The 17,017-nt window shown below is 40.5% G+C and overlaps 1 protein-coding gene across 2 annotated transcripts in view; it reads right to left on the bottom strand.

Moving 5' to 3' along the window:
• Nucleotides 1-17,017, bottom strand: part of alkbh1 (alkB homolog 1, histone H2A dioxygenase) — a 55,171-nt gene that overhangs the window by 24,649 nt on the left and 13,505 nt on the right. The window contains exons 2-3 of one of the 2 annotated variants that reach the window (XM_072568155.1): nucleotides 7,241-7,350; nucleotides 1,339-1,447 (exon numbers count right to left, since the gene is read on the bottom strand). In XM_072568155.1, coding sequence (XP_072424256.1) covers nucleotides 1,339-1,447; nucleotides 7,241-7,282 — 151 coding nt within the window. In that variant the 5' untranslated portion in view covers nucleotides 7,283-7,350. The remainder of the gene's footprint in view (nucleotides 1-1,338; nucleotides 1,448-7,240; nucleotides 7,351-17,017) is intronic. The other variant, XM_072568154.1, reaches the window with a different exon arrangement.

Below are 17,017 nucleotides of genomic sequence, written 5' to 3'. Positions count from 1 at the left end.
TACTGAAGAAAAGTACTCATTCAAGACCTCTCCTATCTCTTCCGACTCAATACACAGTCTCCCATTATTGTCCTTGATCGGACCTACCCTCGTTCTCGTCATTCTCATGTTTCTCACATATGCGTTATTTAATGTGAAACTGAGAAAGCAAGAAATAGAGAGAGAAGGAAAACAAAGAGGGGGAAAATGGTAAGCAAGAGAGGAAAAAAAGGAAAACAGATAGATAGAAATCAGCGAAACAGAGGGAGAAACCAGAACAAAAGTGAGAGCCATAGAGAATGTGGAGAAAGAGATGTGATTGGCGGGTGAGGAGAAATAGACAAAAAGAGGGAAAACAGACTGAGTATGTGAGTGAGTGAGGGGAGAGAGAGAGAGAGAGAGAGAGAGAGAGAGAGAGAGAGAGAGAGAGAGAGAGAGAGAGAGAGAGAGAGAGAGAGAGACAGCAAGAAAACACAGAGCTAGCCAGAGAGAGAAAACAAACAAAGCAAGACTGAGAAAGAAGGAAACAAAGCAACAGGGAGAGAAAACAGAGAAAGCGGGGAAAGACAAAGAGGGGGAAACAGACAGAGGGGAAAATAAGAGTGAGAGAGAGAGAGAGAGAGGGAAAACAAGACCACAAGGAAAGAAAACAGAGAGGAAAGACAGAGAAAAGACAGAAAGAGAAGATGAGAGAGAGATAAAAGAGGAAGTGAGAAGACAAAACTGAGAGAGAGAGAGAAAAAAATGTGAATAAAAAAAGACAGACCACAAAAAGAGAATGAGAAAGGAGAGAAAGCAATTATGATTGCCCAGATCTTGCAGTGCATCTCTTGATGGGATGAAGTTCAGCCATCTGGAAAAGTACAAAGTAAAAGGACTGATAGAGCATTATTCTGAGATAAACTACTAGCTTGAGAAAGGATTGACCAGAAACAGAACACCATTCCCTATAACTGATACAGAAAAGAGTAACTGTACTTTACTGCCTAACCACTTACAATTGTTCTTATTTGTACGCAACCTAGACAGCTGGCTAGTTAGTGCCTGCTGTTCGACAGCAATGTTGTGTGGCTTTACGTTTATCTAGAAATCTAAGCCAGCTTTGTATGATGCATTTCCCAGCTTTCAAAGAGAATGCACATGCATGCTGGACTGAATGATCACCTCCTGTGCTTTATGGTTCTATTCATATTTGTTTTAAACTGTAAAGGTAGGGTTCTTCACAGCAAGACTTAGTTGCGGTGGGAAGTACGCTTGGTCAGGTCGACCATTTAAGCCCATGTAGACAGCAATTCCATTCATATTTCATTGGCAATGATAGGGTGCTGTGACCTGTTTGGGTTGCGAAATGTACAGTACCTGGATAGTCTTCTAAACTATAAGCTTTCCATTTGCAAACTGGCTTCAATCCAGCTTTAGAGGCATCCTTATCACTGATGGAAGTCACATTAAGTGGTGTGATCAATACCTGCAAGAGAAAGAAAAAGGTTACACAATCATTTGGAAGATCTCTGGAATTATTAAAATGATAATGAATATTGTAGAGGACATAGCAAAGGGGTGGGGAGTTGGGATAGAACGATCAAATTGAAGTGTTTAAGTTCATAAAGAACTTACTTTGGGTTAAGAGAATCAGTCATAATCATGAATGGCAGAGCTGAAATCCGCTCAATGGCCATCTCCTATCTTCTATGTTTATAGGGAAGATAGGAATAGGTTACTTCCAAAGTGAAAATCCAAAACGTGATAGCATTGTCTTAAAATTAGGATGTTCAGACATGAAATCTGGAGAACATCTTTACATAAATGATACTGGAAATCCAAAACCCTGTTGAAGGCAAGTCAAGGAGGGAAAACGGAGTTAAAATGAGGATCAACCATGATTTAACTGACTGTTGGAGCAGGTTTGAGGGGCTGAATATCCAACTTGCATTCCTATCTTCTTAACTTATAAGGCTTTTTTGTTATGCTCACCTCTGTTCACCATATATATTTGGACTGTCAAAATATTAATATGGGTTCTTTATTTGAAGATTATTTTACACATATAGACTATATACAAATAAAACTGGGAGACTATTGTGTATAGATCTTACTCCCAGTCCTGCTGTTATTAATTATTTTTAATCAACCTGTTCAGATAATGTTATGACACACTCTGGAACATGTGATTTGGACCTAGATCGTCTGGTAGGGATATGACCACCATGTCACAAGACCCTTTCCTGCTGCTTACAGATTGAATATAAGCTATGAGGTTATTCATTCTGTGAAGAAAGTATGGAGTAACATCTTTTTTTTATATAAACTACTGGACAAGTCAGATCTCAGAATGAAACCTGGTCTGACAGACAATGGGCTGCAGATGTTCTTTAATTACAGAAGTTTATTACAAAAGGGTAAATGAAAATAAATAAGTACAGAATGCATCTCGAAAAATCTTCAAACTCCAAGCGAAATAAAGTTTTTATAACTTATTTGTTAACACCATTAACTTACAGAAGGTCATATATCAAGAAAGTACACCCAACTCTCAGCTCCTTATTTTGTGAGTCCTAGTAGATTGTTTGCTGTGGAAGTAGAGACAATGTGAAGTGTTTTCCAATCTGTCAACATGAACTCTTCCCCAGCTTTGAGAGCCTAAGCCTGCTCAGTTTGAATAACTTGCAGATTTCTAATAAGACTCTCTTGGTTTGGAAGTTGCCAAAACTAAACTCTTCTATGGAGGTGACCATACATCCCTGAAATTTCCTATACCACTGTAAGGAGATAAAACTAAAACTTGCTTCTGACCCTAGTCAGGGGCAGCACGGTGGCTCAGAAGAGAATCACAATCAGACACAGATTATCCTATCTCTGTAACCCAGCATGGTTAACCCACCTAGCCCGCACATCTTTGGACACTATGTGCAATATTTTTAGCATGGCTAATCCACCTAATCTGCACACCTTGGACTGTGGGAGGTTACCGGAACACCCAGAGGAAACTCACACAGACACGGGGAGGACATGCAAACTCCACACAGGCAATTGTCCAAGGATGGAAGTGAATCTGGGTCCCTGGCACTATGAGACAGCAGTGCTACCCACTGAGCCACAGTGCCAGCCATGCTAAATTGCCCAATAGTGTCCAGAAATATGCATGTTAAGTGGTTTAGCCATGATAAATACAGGGTTATAGGGATAGGGTCAGGTGATGGGCCTTGGTGGGATGATGTTTGGAGGGTCGATGCAGGCTCAATGGGCTGAATGGTCTCTTTCTTCACTGTAGGAATTCAACATCTTCATCTCCTCCAAATTTCCTTAAGAAAATTCTGGGTTTTCTTGAGCTAAAATCAACCCTGCTATGGAAGGAATCTTTGACTTTTTCGAAAAAAAAAGAAATGGCTTCACAGAAGTAACCAACACCCATGACTACTTTTTGAAATCCAAACTCTAAAAGTTTAAATCTATCTCATGTTTTCATCACAGAATAGGGTAAGATATACTGACAAAACGATATATGGGTATCTTATTACAACATTCCATAGAATGTGCCACAGAGAAATCACTTGCACCAACATTTATGCTCCTCTTGAGTTTCCTCTTAATTTCCATATGAAACCATCAAAATAATCTACTATTCCCTTCTCTCTCATGTTTATTCTGTCCTGATGGGTATATCCAACCACTTGTGGAATCGTTCTTTTAAATCTTTGTGCACTTTATCCAATAACTCTGTAAATTTTCTTTTAATTTAGTGGCTGGAATTATCCTCAATACTCTAGGTATGGTCTAACCAGGGTTTGATACAAATTTGGCACGACTTACTTTTCTATTCTATTTCTCTAGAAATTAAAGCCAAGTGCTTAATTTACTTTTTTTGAAGGCCTTCTTAATCTATGCTACAACTTTTAGTACTCCTAAATATCTTCACTCATTTACTCCATTTAGATTCTTATTGTATAAGAAAGACGCAAATTATTTTTATTTCCAAATAAAACACCTCACATTTATCTTTATTGAAATTCATGTAACACCTCACATTTATCTTTATTGAAATTCATTTGCAAATTGTATGTAATTGCTTTTCAAAAGTATTCAAAATACATTTTGTGTTACTGTAAAACAGCTGGCCAGTCAACTGCAAGTCTTTCTTTTGTTGATCAGATTCAGAATGAAAGGTCCTCAGTTATTGAAGTGCTCATTTATATTTTTTGTGGATGTTTGTGTATGGATTATATAGCTGAAATAGCCAGCTACAAACATTCAGCTGGATAATTTTAACACTGAATTTCACACAGGAGCATGATTGGGACTTCTAACAGTGAGCTCTTGCCATGAATCAAAATTTAAAGAACACATTAAACACTACAGCCAGCTGGAAGTAACGAAGCAGAAAAGAGAGGTCTAATGCTGACTGGAGGATAGCAGCTTTGAATTTCGTGAATTAGTGTATTTTTTGAATTAGGCATTAGGGAAAGAAAAAGCGAAAAACTCTCCCATAGCTTCTTTGTCATTTATCATCTTATACAGAAATAAAGGTCAAATATATTTCCTGCTCATATTGATTCTTTTCTCATGCTATTTTCAGAAATTCTACATGTTGGCAGCAAGAGAACAGAATCTAACTCATGGTGTAAAAATTTAAGTGTTGATAAATGGTGGAAGGTTTCACTTCGCACCCTGAGGTGATGTCACAATCAATAAGTACAGGCTACCTGAGCCATCATATAGTGCAATGTTGAAGGAGATCAGTAACAGATCTTATACTGTGGCCTTTCTGCTGTCAGATCCAATTTGGCAGTTTCAAGAAGAGCATGGCATCACAAAACAAGAGCCAGTATTTAGTAACATCCAACACTGTTGCAGCAGGAACTGGGGATCACCTTTCTCCCTTATTCCCAAATACAATAAAAGTTGAAATAATTGCCTCCAATGCCCCTGGATTAAAAAAAACTCTACATTGCTGTAGAGTCTGGTTGATGGAAGAGTACTGATGTTACATTCACACTATCACTTACCTGCTACTTTTAAAGTTTTTAATCAAGAGATGAATGATCATTTGAGGCTTTGCAAATCAAGGGCGTAATACACAATTCCTCTGTTTTTACGAACTCAATTTTCTTGCAAATATTGGTCAAACTCTCTGCAGTAGGCAATTCAATCTCAAAAGCCAAACTAGTGGTAAAAGAATGAGTATGTGGGCATAAAGTTAAATACAGGAAATGTCAAATTCTACATCAGTATCGATCTATTCACTTATTTGGCAAATAACGGAGACTGAACACCAGTGAGATTTAATGGACCGCAAGAGTAAAGTTTAAATAGAAATGCTAAACTATTAAAAATTAATAAGCTTTGGTGAAATAGAAAAGGATTTTCATATACTATCCTGATTTGATATAACAGAATTAAGCAATGAAATGACTGAGGAACAGAAATAGTCCATCTGAGACCAACTGAGTCCATTTGAGACACCTCGATCTGAACAAGAACGATGGAACTCTGATTATATTTCACACCAGTGGTAGAGTTAAACTCACCCAAATCAAGAGTTCAGGGTGCACATGACTTTTGTGAATGTTTCATTCTTTGCTTTCATCCTATATCAATATATAGTACTTCTATATAGTAATTGTGTACACAAACAGGAAGAAACCTAGCCATCCGACTTCAATGGAATAGTTTAAGCATTATTCTTGTGATATTTAAAACAGTGTCAGATCATGAACAGATTCATGAGTAGAATCATGGGCAACATGGTGGCACAGTGGTTAGCATTACTGCCTCACAGCAGTAGAGACCCAGGTTCAATTCTCACCTCAGGCAACTGTCTGTGTACAGTTTGTACATTCTCCCCATGTCTGCGTGGGTTTCCTCCAGGTGCTCCGGTTTCCTCCCACAGTCCAAAAATGTGCAAGTTAGGTGAATTGGCCATGCTAAATTGCCCCTAGTGTTAGGTATAGGGGAATGGGTCTGGGTGGGTCTCTTCGGAGGGTCGGTGTGGACTTGTTGGGCTGAAGGACCTGTTTCCACACTGTAAGTAATCTAATCTAAAATGTAGGGTGGTTGCTATTGTAGTTGAGGATCTGGTCAGTGTGGTGGGTATCCTGTACACTTTGGTTGTAAATCCCCTGTTGGTTATATTGTTGTCCTGTTTCCCTGTCCCGTATCAGTCGAAGCAAAATGCTGAGACACAGTATGGCTTTACCTCCTTCATCTTTACTCTGGGCTCTGGAGGGAGAGAGAACGATCGTCCATGTGCACAGAGACACGAGTTCTCTGTCTTGAACAGCAGATTCTTCAGTAATTATGTAGTCACTTACAGGGAGCAGCATCCAAATAAGGCAACATCTATATCGATTGGGTGACCATTACAAACAGCGAGCATCAACAATACAGATTAAGCCATCTGGCATTATACAATGAACGTTCTTAACCTTGTTAACTGGTTTCACATAATAAATGCTTTTCACCTTGTTAACTGGCTTTACATAATGAATGTTTTTTCATCTCATTAACCTACTACCCTTGTCTCCAGCACGTCATTGTTTACTGTAAGTTCTTATCTGGTCCAAGTCAAGCTAGCTGAGCTTTTGTTACACAACCCAAAACTTAACTCTTTCCCTACCTGCTCATACCTTATACACTTTCTCATTCCCTCCTTCTTTCATTTCATGATAACCACCTAGATGGCACTACCATCTTTCATAAGACTCTCTCAGCCATTATTTAAGCAAGTTATTGACACATAGCATACAATGATTATAACAACAAAAATTATTAGTCTGTTACAGTAAATAGAATTTGAACAATCCTCTCATGTGGAAAAAAAAAACACCAGTAAAGTTCTTAAATCCACAGTCCTTAGTGACCACTCCATCCCCTCCAAGTTGACTGGAAGTGAGCCAGTTATCCAAAATCTCCTTCAATAAAGTCAAACCTGAACACAAAATTCAGTCTGTCCTTGCACACCACACCATGGGGAAATCTGAATACTTGGGTAAGGTCAGTTAAATACTTAAAGCTGTCGAGACTTCCATCCTTCCGGAGATGCTTCAGATGGAGGATACCAACTCATCTGAGTGAGCAGTGCAGCAGCTGGCTCAGTGAATGCAGCATTCTTTGCTGCTTCTGCTCCCGCTCTGCTGTTAAATGTAACAAAGACAACTGGCTGCTGTGATGTTAGCTTGATCAGTGAACCATCATATCCCTTAAATGATCGAAAGACAAGGTAAAGCTCATGTGGTTTAATGTCACTGACAAAAAGTGTACCGACCTCCTCTTCACTGTTGGTAGTTTCTTCACTTTTTGTGCTCATGATTGGATCAGGTTGTGGAAGGGTGGACAGTGGTCCGAAGGTGTGCTTTACCTGTGAATGGAGAAACTCTAGAGAAGATGTTAGCTGCTAAAAGTATATTTGCATTTCCTCTCTCACTCTTTCCTTGCCAAGATGATTATCAGTATGAAGACAGTCACACATTCAACGACACTAAATTGTGTCGGCCTATTTCAACATGTTTTGAATTCTTGAAGTCTATTACTCTGCTCTCTATTTATGACATTATCAAGTTTCATAAAATCCATAAACTTTTAAATTGTACTGCCTAGACAATTCAGTCAGTTATAAACAACAACAGTGGTCCTAAAATCAAACCCTCGGGGGACCCCATTCAGGTCATTCAAAAATTATTTTCCTTTAACAAATTAATACTTGGCTAGTGTGAAAGCTGTCAGGCAAACTATTTCAAAAGTCTCGAATAGCAAGAAAACAACAAAATGTTTTCTGTGCTTTTGTAATTAAAGAGGCAGTTTCAGTTTAGATTTAAATCTCAAAATATTTGTGGGAAACAAATGCTGGGTATTTTAAAATATGTTCTCCAAATGAAACTTCCTAAATGAAATAGTCAGAATTACAGTGCCAACTTTTGGTACAGATCAATATTCTTTGAATTTGCAATATGAAGGGGGCCAATGAAGTCTTAATAATAATTAACAGAACTGAAACAGCTCAGCCTCAACTTCTAATATTCTCTAAAATCTTAACAAAACATCAAACTCAAACTGCACTCTTCTTTTTGTGAACACTCTGCATTAAAAACACAGCAAAGATATTTTAATATAATACTCTCAGCTGGCTAAAGCATGACCACTGACCCAACTGTTTTTTTAAATAGGCGTTATAGAATTTCAAATGAATCAGGGGCTCAAGGCACTCAATCAATTTGTTTTAAGGTTACCAGTTTGAGAATTTTAAAAAGGACATAAATATTGGACAATTTTAATGTAAAAACAAAATCTGCCCCATTACACAGCCCTCAAAATACAGGGAATTGAGGTCTGGATTCAAATAAGGCAAAATTGTTACTTAAAAGGATTTTCTGAACCAGTATTTTAATAAACCAACACTTTAAAACATCAAAATTCGCAGAGCCTCAACTGTTGCCACTAGGAGACTTTAACCCCTTTCTCACTTTACTCCTCATGGAGGCTCAAACCCCAATTAAACACAGAGGACTCGAATCCCACTAAAACACAGAGAACTCGAACCCCGAAACAGTACGGAGGACTCAAACCTCAATACAACCCAGTGGACTCTAATCTCAATTAATCCCTCTGAAAACAGCGCAGAGGACATGAACCTCTTTGTCCACGCTCTTGTGAAACTGCTTCTCTCTACTGAACTAAGTACCATTCGAGGAGTCCGAAGAATAGAAAGCAATTGAACGAGGGGACCGTTTCCAACACACGGGAATATCAAGAGGGACCAAGGGTTAAAATCTTACCTTGTGGGCCTGTCCATCTCGAGATACCAATGTTCCGGGAGATTGCTGATACCGTCCAATCGTAACTATTCATTTGGATCCTGCCGACTATGCCAATACTGTTGACCCATTCCCACTTCAGTCAAAGCAAAATGCTCAGCGAGACAGTATAGTTTTACCTCCTTCATCTTTATTCCGGGCCTCCTTCATCTTTATTCCGGGAGGGAGAGAGAATGATTGCCCATGTGCATAGAGACATGAGCTCTCTGTCTTCTTTCGAACACCAGTTTCTTAATGAATTATATAGTCATTTACAGGGAGGAGCATCCAGATAAGGCAACATACATATTGATCGAGTGACCATTAAAATCAGCGAGTGTCAATGATAAAGATAAGCCATCTGCTGTTACACAATAAAAGTTCTAAACCTTGTTAGCTGGCTTCACATAATGAATACTTTTCACCTTGTTAACTAACTTTACATACTAAATGCTTCTTCATCTTGTTAAATGGCTTTACATAATGAATGCTTCTTCATCTTGTTAAATGGCTTCTCATAATAAATGCTTCTTCACTTTGTTAAACGACTATCCTTGCCTCCAAGTCATGCTAGCTGAATCTTTTGTTTCACAAAACTTGAAACTTAACTCTTTCCCTACCTGCTCATACCTTACACACGTTCTCAATCTGTTCTACCATGTCATCCAGGAATCCGACTTGGTTGTTCTTCACTTCCTCCTGGTAAACTTGATGCCGGTGAGTATACTGTTCATGAGATGGTGTGTTTCCTCTAGTCTTGTATGTTTGATGTTAACAAATGTGTTGTCCACGGATTGTGCAGCTCAGTTGGATTAGGGGAAGGGCTGTGTTTTCAAGTCTCTGCATGACTGCTTCTGCTATTAGTCCTGACATGAATTAGTCCGGTCGGCATGGTGGCTCAGTGGTTAGCACTGCTGCCTCACAGCACTAGGGTCCCAGGTTCGATCCCAGTCTCCGGTCTGTGTGGAGTTTGCACATTCTCCCCATGTCTGCGTGGGTTTCCTCCGGGTGCTCCGGTTTCCTCCCACAGCACACAAAGTTGTGCAAGTCAGGTGAATTGGCTATGCTAAATTGCCCATAGTATTAGGTTCATTAGTCAGAGGGAGATGGGTCTGGGTGGGTTACTCTTCGGTGGGTTGGTGTGAACTTGTTGGGCTTCCACCAATGTACAGGAAAAAATATTCCGAAAGAAATAATCTTCTAAAGTTTTTTTTTGTTTTTTTTAAAGCTTAGATCATCTAGACAGTAGACTGATAAAGAAGCCAATTATACTGAATGTCTCTCCAGGGATTTTAACATTGCACCAATTGCAGGAGGCACTGAAGGAATATTACAGTCTCAGTAAAATGCAAGTGTGCATTATGCAAAGCAATCATAGCCTTACAGAAGCACAGTTTAAAATTAGATCAAGCTGCAACAATGCTCAACATCAGGCTGGGTATAATTATGAGAGAGTATGTAAAAATGATAATTTACAGATTGAAAGAGAATAGTCACAATGGAAACTACACTTAAAAATTAACACAATTACAAACAATGATTAACTTTAAAGACTTTTGGTTTATGAATTCTTTTGGGATTCAATCTAGAAAATTGGTAGAGTGAAGATGCTAAGTCAATACAGAAGGAGTTAATAGTAATCGATGTTTCCTCTAAATCAGCATTCATGCAGATTTCTAAAAGTTCTTATACAGGCTGTACTCAAGGCTAACCCTTTAAGCTACAGTGCAAGTGGAGCTTCATAAAAGAGAAAAGTTCAAGGGGTTGTGTACACTTAAACAAATTTCCCCCTTTCTCCAAACAAAATCACTATTAGAGGATATGTTAACACTTATAAAGATATACCCCTTAATCCATGATATGGCAGGTTTTGTTGATACTGCATGTTTAGCTTAAGCTGCCACTTGTCTTTTGCTGAACCTCCAATTCAGATTAGAGATCACTATTCCAACGAAGCAAATCAACAAAGAATTAAATCTTTATACAATAATTTTATATAAATGAGAAAAGATATCATTTTTCCTAGGATGATGATGTCAGTTTGTATGAGGGGGCATAACTACAAATTGAGGGGTGATAGATTTAAGACAGATGTCAGAGGCAGGTTCTTTACACAGAGAATGGTAAGGGTGTGGAATGCCCTACCTGCTAATGTAGTCAACCCAGCCACATTAGGGAGATTTATACAATCCTTAGATAACCACATGGATGATGATGGGATAGTGTAGGAGGACGAGCTGAAAATAGTTCACAGGTCGGCGCAACATTGAAGGCCGAAGGGCCTGTTCTGCACTGTATTGTGGACCATATTCTGAACAGTATCTTGCATTTATATAGTGCCAGTGACATAGTAACGTGACAAAACATCGGAGAAGAAATCTACCAGCTCAGCAACCAAATTTCCAACCGGATCCACAAATTGAGCTACAAATCTTCTCCAAAATCTCAAACATAGTATAACCTTCCATGGAGCCTAAATCAGGCAGAAAAATCAACACCATGCTGAAGGAGGAGACATTATTTGAGGTAAAGTATAAAATAAGGACTTGCATTTGTATAGAGTTATACAGACATCTGAAGTGTAATTGCAGTAACTGCAAGAAATTCAGCTAGATGGACTTCATGGAATATGAGTTCCCTAACTGGGGCCATTAATCTGGTCCAATCAGGGAGCCCTGACTGACAAATAAGAACAGAAGTGTCTTAATTTTACATTGAATGTCATGATATAGTTGTGTTGGCAGTCTTGATATGCAAGTTTGAGCTGTCATCCATTTGTCCAATTTTGGTTTTCAACTTATGGAGCTATATTTAAATATGATCATTTTAATCAGTGATATTTGGTAATAAGAGTAAATGATAAATGGTATGAAGCGAGTTCTAAGCTGTATATTGAGGGATAGTGGAAGATGACCCAAAAGACAAGATTTCAGTTTAAGGTGCAGAGTTTTATCCAGAGTCTTCCCGGTTTTGTCCAAGGAAAGACCAAAGTGTCCCAAGTGACTTTGCAGATTGGTGTAGATATGTTTTGCCAAATTTTTGATCATACTTCACACCCTGTTCAGATTTCAGTGTCCTTTGTTATCAAAATCGACTTAAATAAAAGTTCTAAATTTGAAAAAAAAAGAAAAAAAAGAACAGAAGTGTCTCACGCAGCATTGCCCTTTGGTGTGAAGGGCACTGCTTGTCACTGGCCACTCCGGTGTTTCCTTTCTTCCTGGTGGTGGAAATTTGAATAAAGATTTATGCACCTTGTGTCTTTCACTGGGTGCTGGGGAAAAATAAGCACTACTGCAGTTAGGCGGTAGTGTGAAAAAAAAATAAACAGGAGTCTCAGACATATTGCTCACTCTGAGAGCTGGCTCTTAAAAAGACTGGCAGAGGTTCTGTTCATTCTGAGAGCTGGCTCTTGAGGGAGCTGGACCAGAGAAAAAAAACAGAAGTGTCTCACGCAGCATTGCCCTTTGATGTGAAGGGCACTGCTTGTCACTGGCCACTCGGGTGTTTCCCTTCTTCCTGGTGGTGGAAATTTGAATAAAGATTCGTGCACCTTGTATCTTTCACTGTGTCTCACACCTGCACACAAACAACATGGGTGTTGGGGAAAAAATAAACACTACCGCAGTTAGGCGGTAGTGTGAGGGTAAAAACAAAAAAAAGGTGCCAGACAAAATAAAAAGAACAGGAGTGTCAGGCATCTTGTCACTCATCTTCTGCAGCTACACTGGCACCACCCCCCACCTTTACCTCCGCTATATCGATGACTGTATCAGTGCTACCTCGTGCTCCCACGAGGAGGTTGAACAGTTCATCACTTTACTAACACCTTCCACCCTGACCTCAAATGTACCTGGACCGTCTCAGACTCCTCCCTCCCCTTCCTAGACCTCTCCATTTCTATCTCGGGCGACCGACTCAACACGGACATTTACTATAAACTGACCGACTCCCCCAGCTACCTAGATTACACCTCCTCCCACCCTGCCCCCTGTAAAAACGGCATTCCATATTCCCAATTCCTTTGCCTCCGCCGCATCTGCTCCCAGGAGGACCAATTCCAATACTGAACAACCCACATGGCCTCCTGCTTCAAAGACCACAATTTCCCCCTCAGACGTGGTTGACGATGCTCTCCACCGCATCTCCTCCATTTCCCAGTCCTCCGCCCTTGAACCCCGCCCCTCCAATCGCCACCAGGATAGAACCCCACTGGTCCTCACCTACCACCCCACCAACCTGCATATACATTGTATCATACTTCGTCATTTCCGCCACCTCCAAACAGACCCCACCACCAAGGATATATTTCCCTCCCCTCCCTTATCAGTGTTCCGGAAAGACCATTTCCTCTGCGACTCCCTAGTCAGGTCCACACCCCCCCCACCAACCCAACCTCCACTCCCGGCACCTTCCCCTGCATCGCAAGAAATGCAAAACTTGCGCCCACACCTCCCCCCTCATTTCCCTCCAAGGCCCCAAGGATCCTTCCATATCCATCACAAATTCACCTGCACCTCCACACACATCATTTACTGCATCCGCTGCACCCGATGTGGCCTCCTCTACATTGGGGAGACAGGCCGCCTACTTGCGCAATGTTTCAGAAAACACCTCTGGGACTCCCGCACCAACCAACCCAACCGCCCTGTGGCTGAACACTAACTCCCCCGCCCACTCCTCCAAGGACATGCAGGTCCTTGGCCTCCTCCATCGCCAGACCATGGCAATATAACACCTGGAGGAAGAGCGCCTCAACCTCCGCCTAGGAACCCTCCAACCACAAGGGATGAATGCAGATTTCTCCAGCTTCCTCATTTTCCCTCCCCCCACCTTATCTCAGTCCAAACCCTCGGACTCAGCACCACCTTCTCGACCTGCAATCTTCTTCCTGACCTCTCCGCCCCCACCCCCTCTCCGGCCTATCACCCTCAACTTAACCTCCTTCCACCTATCGCATTCCCCTCCCCCAAGTCCCTCCTCCCTACCTTTTATCGTAGCCCGCTTGGCACACCTTCTTCATTCCTGAAGAAGGGCTTATGCCTGAAATGTCAATTCTCCTGCTCCTTGGATGCTGCCTGACTTGCTGTGCTTTTCCAGCAACACATTTTTCAGCTCTGAGGAAGCTGGACCAGTGGGTGTGTGCAAGGACTCTCCTTCTTGATTGTATCAGAGGGGAAGGGGACTGACTCTGGACCAGCTGCCCACATCCAGTGAGCTTAAAAAAAATAAAGATTCGTGCACCTTGTATCTTTCACTGTCTCACACCTGCACACACACAACATGGATACTGGGGGAAAAAATAAGCACTACCGCAATTAGGCAGTAGTGTGGGGGTTCTAAAATAAAACAGCAGTTAAAAAAAAAGAACAGAAGTGTCTCACACGGCACTGCTCTTTGATGTGAAGGGCACTGCTTGTCACTGGCCACTTGGGTGTTTCCTTTCTTCCCGGTGCTGGAAATTTGAATAAAAATTTGTGCACTTTGTGTCTTTCACTGTGTCTCACACCTGCACACACAAAAAAAAAGTGTCAGAGATCCAGTTCGTTCTGTTGGTGCTGGGTCAGTGTCAAGGACTCTCCACTTGTAAATAATGGGTGATTTGGTGATGCGATCTGCTTCTGTGGAGTTATTTCAGTAACCATTGTTGTGATGTAGAAAATATGGGGGGGAAGGTTGTGTATAGCAAAGTTTCACAGACAGCATTGTGATAATCAACAGATAATCTGTTTTTGCGATTTTGATTTCGGGGTAAATATTGACCAAGACACTGGGGAAAACTCTGTTCATCTTTCAAATGGTGCTTTGGGATCTTTTACATCCACTTCACATCTGAATGCTTGAAAGTAATCGCCTCGCAATGTACAGCTCTCATCAGTGCTGGAATTCAACCTTGACTTTTGTGCTCAAGCGGAGGAGTGATACTGAACCTAGATCCCTATGATTCACAGTTGACAGCGCTTTTCAGCCATGGTTCAATTACTTTGTTTGAAGGAAGTAAAAAAAGTAGAGATACAAATGGAAAGCAATTCCAGAGTTTTAAGGCCAGAAGAATATTAGCTAAACTGCAGTGGAATGGGAAGGAGAAAATGCAAATTACAGCTTGGTCTTGTTGACACATTTTCAAACTAACGTTTGATTGCTTCAAGTAACTTGCTTTACTGATTTATTTCTTCTAATTAAAATCTTTGGTACAAAGTTGAAGGGAAAAACAACAGGACATTAAACAGTGAATGTAGTAGAGAATATAGAAAATGAAAAATTGAGATTGGAAGGATAATCATGAATTGCAAACTGTTCAGTTCCTTTCGCCTCTGCAAGTTCTGTTCAGTAAAGTGGAAGAATACTTTTTTGTGGAGAAAAGATTCTGACTTTATTAACAGTAGATTATTACAGTATTCTGATTATTGTTTTGATGAAAAAAAGAGAACAAAACCTTCGAGATATACATAAAAAGAAAGCTACAACTGAAGACCACTTTGAAAGGTAAAAGTGGAATTTTTTTGATTTGGAAGTATATATAGCAGTAATTATAGCAGCTGTTCCATGGAAACCAGCCTGGAGAATTAACATTGCTTTAAATCACTAGAAAAAAGCAGTGACAAATAAACCAAACAGGAGATACAAACTATGTTCTTAATCACCACCTTGATCACATCTCCACTACAGATCAATATGGAAAATGATAAAGGTGTATTAGGTTGCTTTGGAAGATTTCTTAGAATACAGATTCGATGAAGTGGCAAACTAAGAGAGGTTACTGCACTGATCCCAGCAAAACTAATTCACCTTGAGACTCTATGGAAGATATTGATGAGGTCAATATATAGTCATATATAGTCAGGATAATCAGGACTCCTAATTCTCGAAAGCTTCTTCATGAACACGCAGCACAGTAGCTCAACAGTTAGCAGTGGTTTCATTGCATCCTTGGGCAACTATCTGTGTGGAGTTTGCACATTCTCCACATGCCTGTGTGGGGTTCCACTGGCTGCTCTGGTCTCCTCCTATAGTCGAAAGATGTACAGGTTAGATGGAGTGCCCATTGCGAATTGCCCCATAGTTTCCAGGGACATGCAGGCCAGGTGGATTAGCCAAGGTAAATGCGAGATTACAGGGTTAGAGTTGGATGCTCTTCAGAGGTCATTGCAGACTTGATGAGCCGAATGATCTCTTTCAGCACTAAGTATTCTATGATTTTTCTGGAATTCTTCCTGCAAACTTAGGTCAGAATCATGACATATTTACCCAACAACAGCCTGGCAAGTTTTTTTTATATATATTATGAATTCATGGGCTGTCAGTGCTGCTTGTAATTTTCTAATTGCCACAGAGAAGGTGGTAATAAAAAAAATTAGTTCACCAAGGCCTTTATTCACACTGCAGTTTACCATCAAAAATATTTAATCTCCATCTATTAGTCATCTGAACCATTGATATCACACTGGCATCTTTAGCCTAAATCATCACTGATGACTTGTTTTGAATTGTGCTTTTTCTGGTTTCTCCCCTCCAATCTTACGGTCATGTGTGATCCTGCCAGGAATTGAGAACTCATGACGGCATCAATCTCGGGATTAATGGAGCACTCAAGTCTTTCTACCATAGCAAGGTGACAATATATGGTTGAAGACGACTCCAGCAGAAGGGGACAACGGCTGTTGAGTTTTGCCTGCCACTGAAACCGAATCCACCTTCTGTCAACGACCGTGTGTTTACTAATGTGCAACAGCATTCTTCCATTAAAAGGTGTCCCGCCCAAGGAATCGACCTAGAGAAATTCAAAACTCCCTCACCACCATACATATATGACACAAGTCCGATGGTAATCGGCAAGAGGTGATGAGAACAGAATTGAGAGATTTGGAAGTCCCTAGTTTTGGACCAGCATGTCGGTGGTAGAGCTTGTCTCAGTCATAATGCTCTTGGAATAGGAACAGGCAAGTGTTTTGGCACCTTTCTTTGCAACAAACGGGACGACACTGAGGGACAGGATGTACATGCATTCGGAAATACAAGGACTGATTAAGGATAGTCAATATGACTTTGTGCATAGGGAATGGTGTCTTACTGAGAATAAGCAGGTAGGAAAAGAGTTAAGTTCGGAGTTTTATGAAACAAGAGGTTCAGCTGAGCATGACTCAAATCATATAAGAACTTGCAGTTAACAATGGGGTGCTGGAGGGAAGAGAAATGGGCTGACAAGGTGAAAAGCATTCATTATGGTGAAGCCAGTTAAGGTTAAGAACATTCAC

This window comes from Chiloscyllium punctatum, chromosome 4 (genome assembly GCF_047496795.1).
Source record: "Chiloscyllium punctatum isolate Juve2018m chromosome 4, sChiPun1.3, whole genome shotgun sequence".
NCBI lineage: Eukaryota > Metazoa > Chordata > Chondrichthyes > Orectolobiformes > Hemiscylliidae > Chiloscyllium > Chiloscyllium punctatum.
Note: the sequence above shows the minus strand (reverse complement) of the source record. Positions and strands in the feature narration are given on the sequence as shown.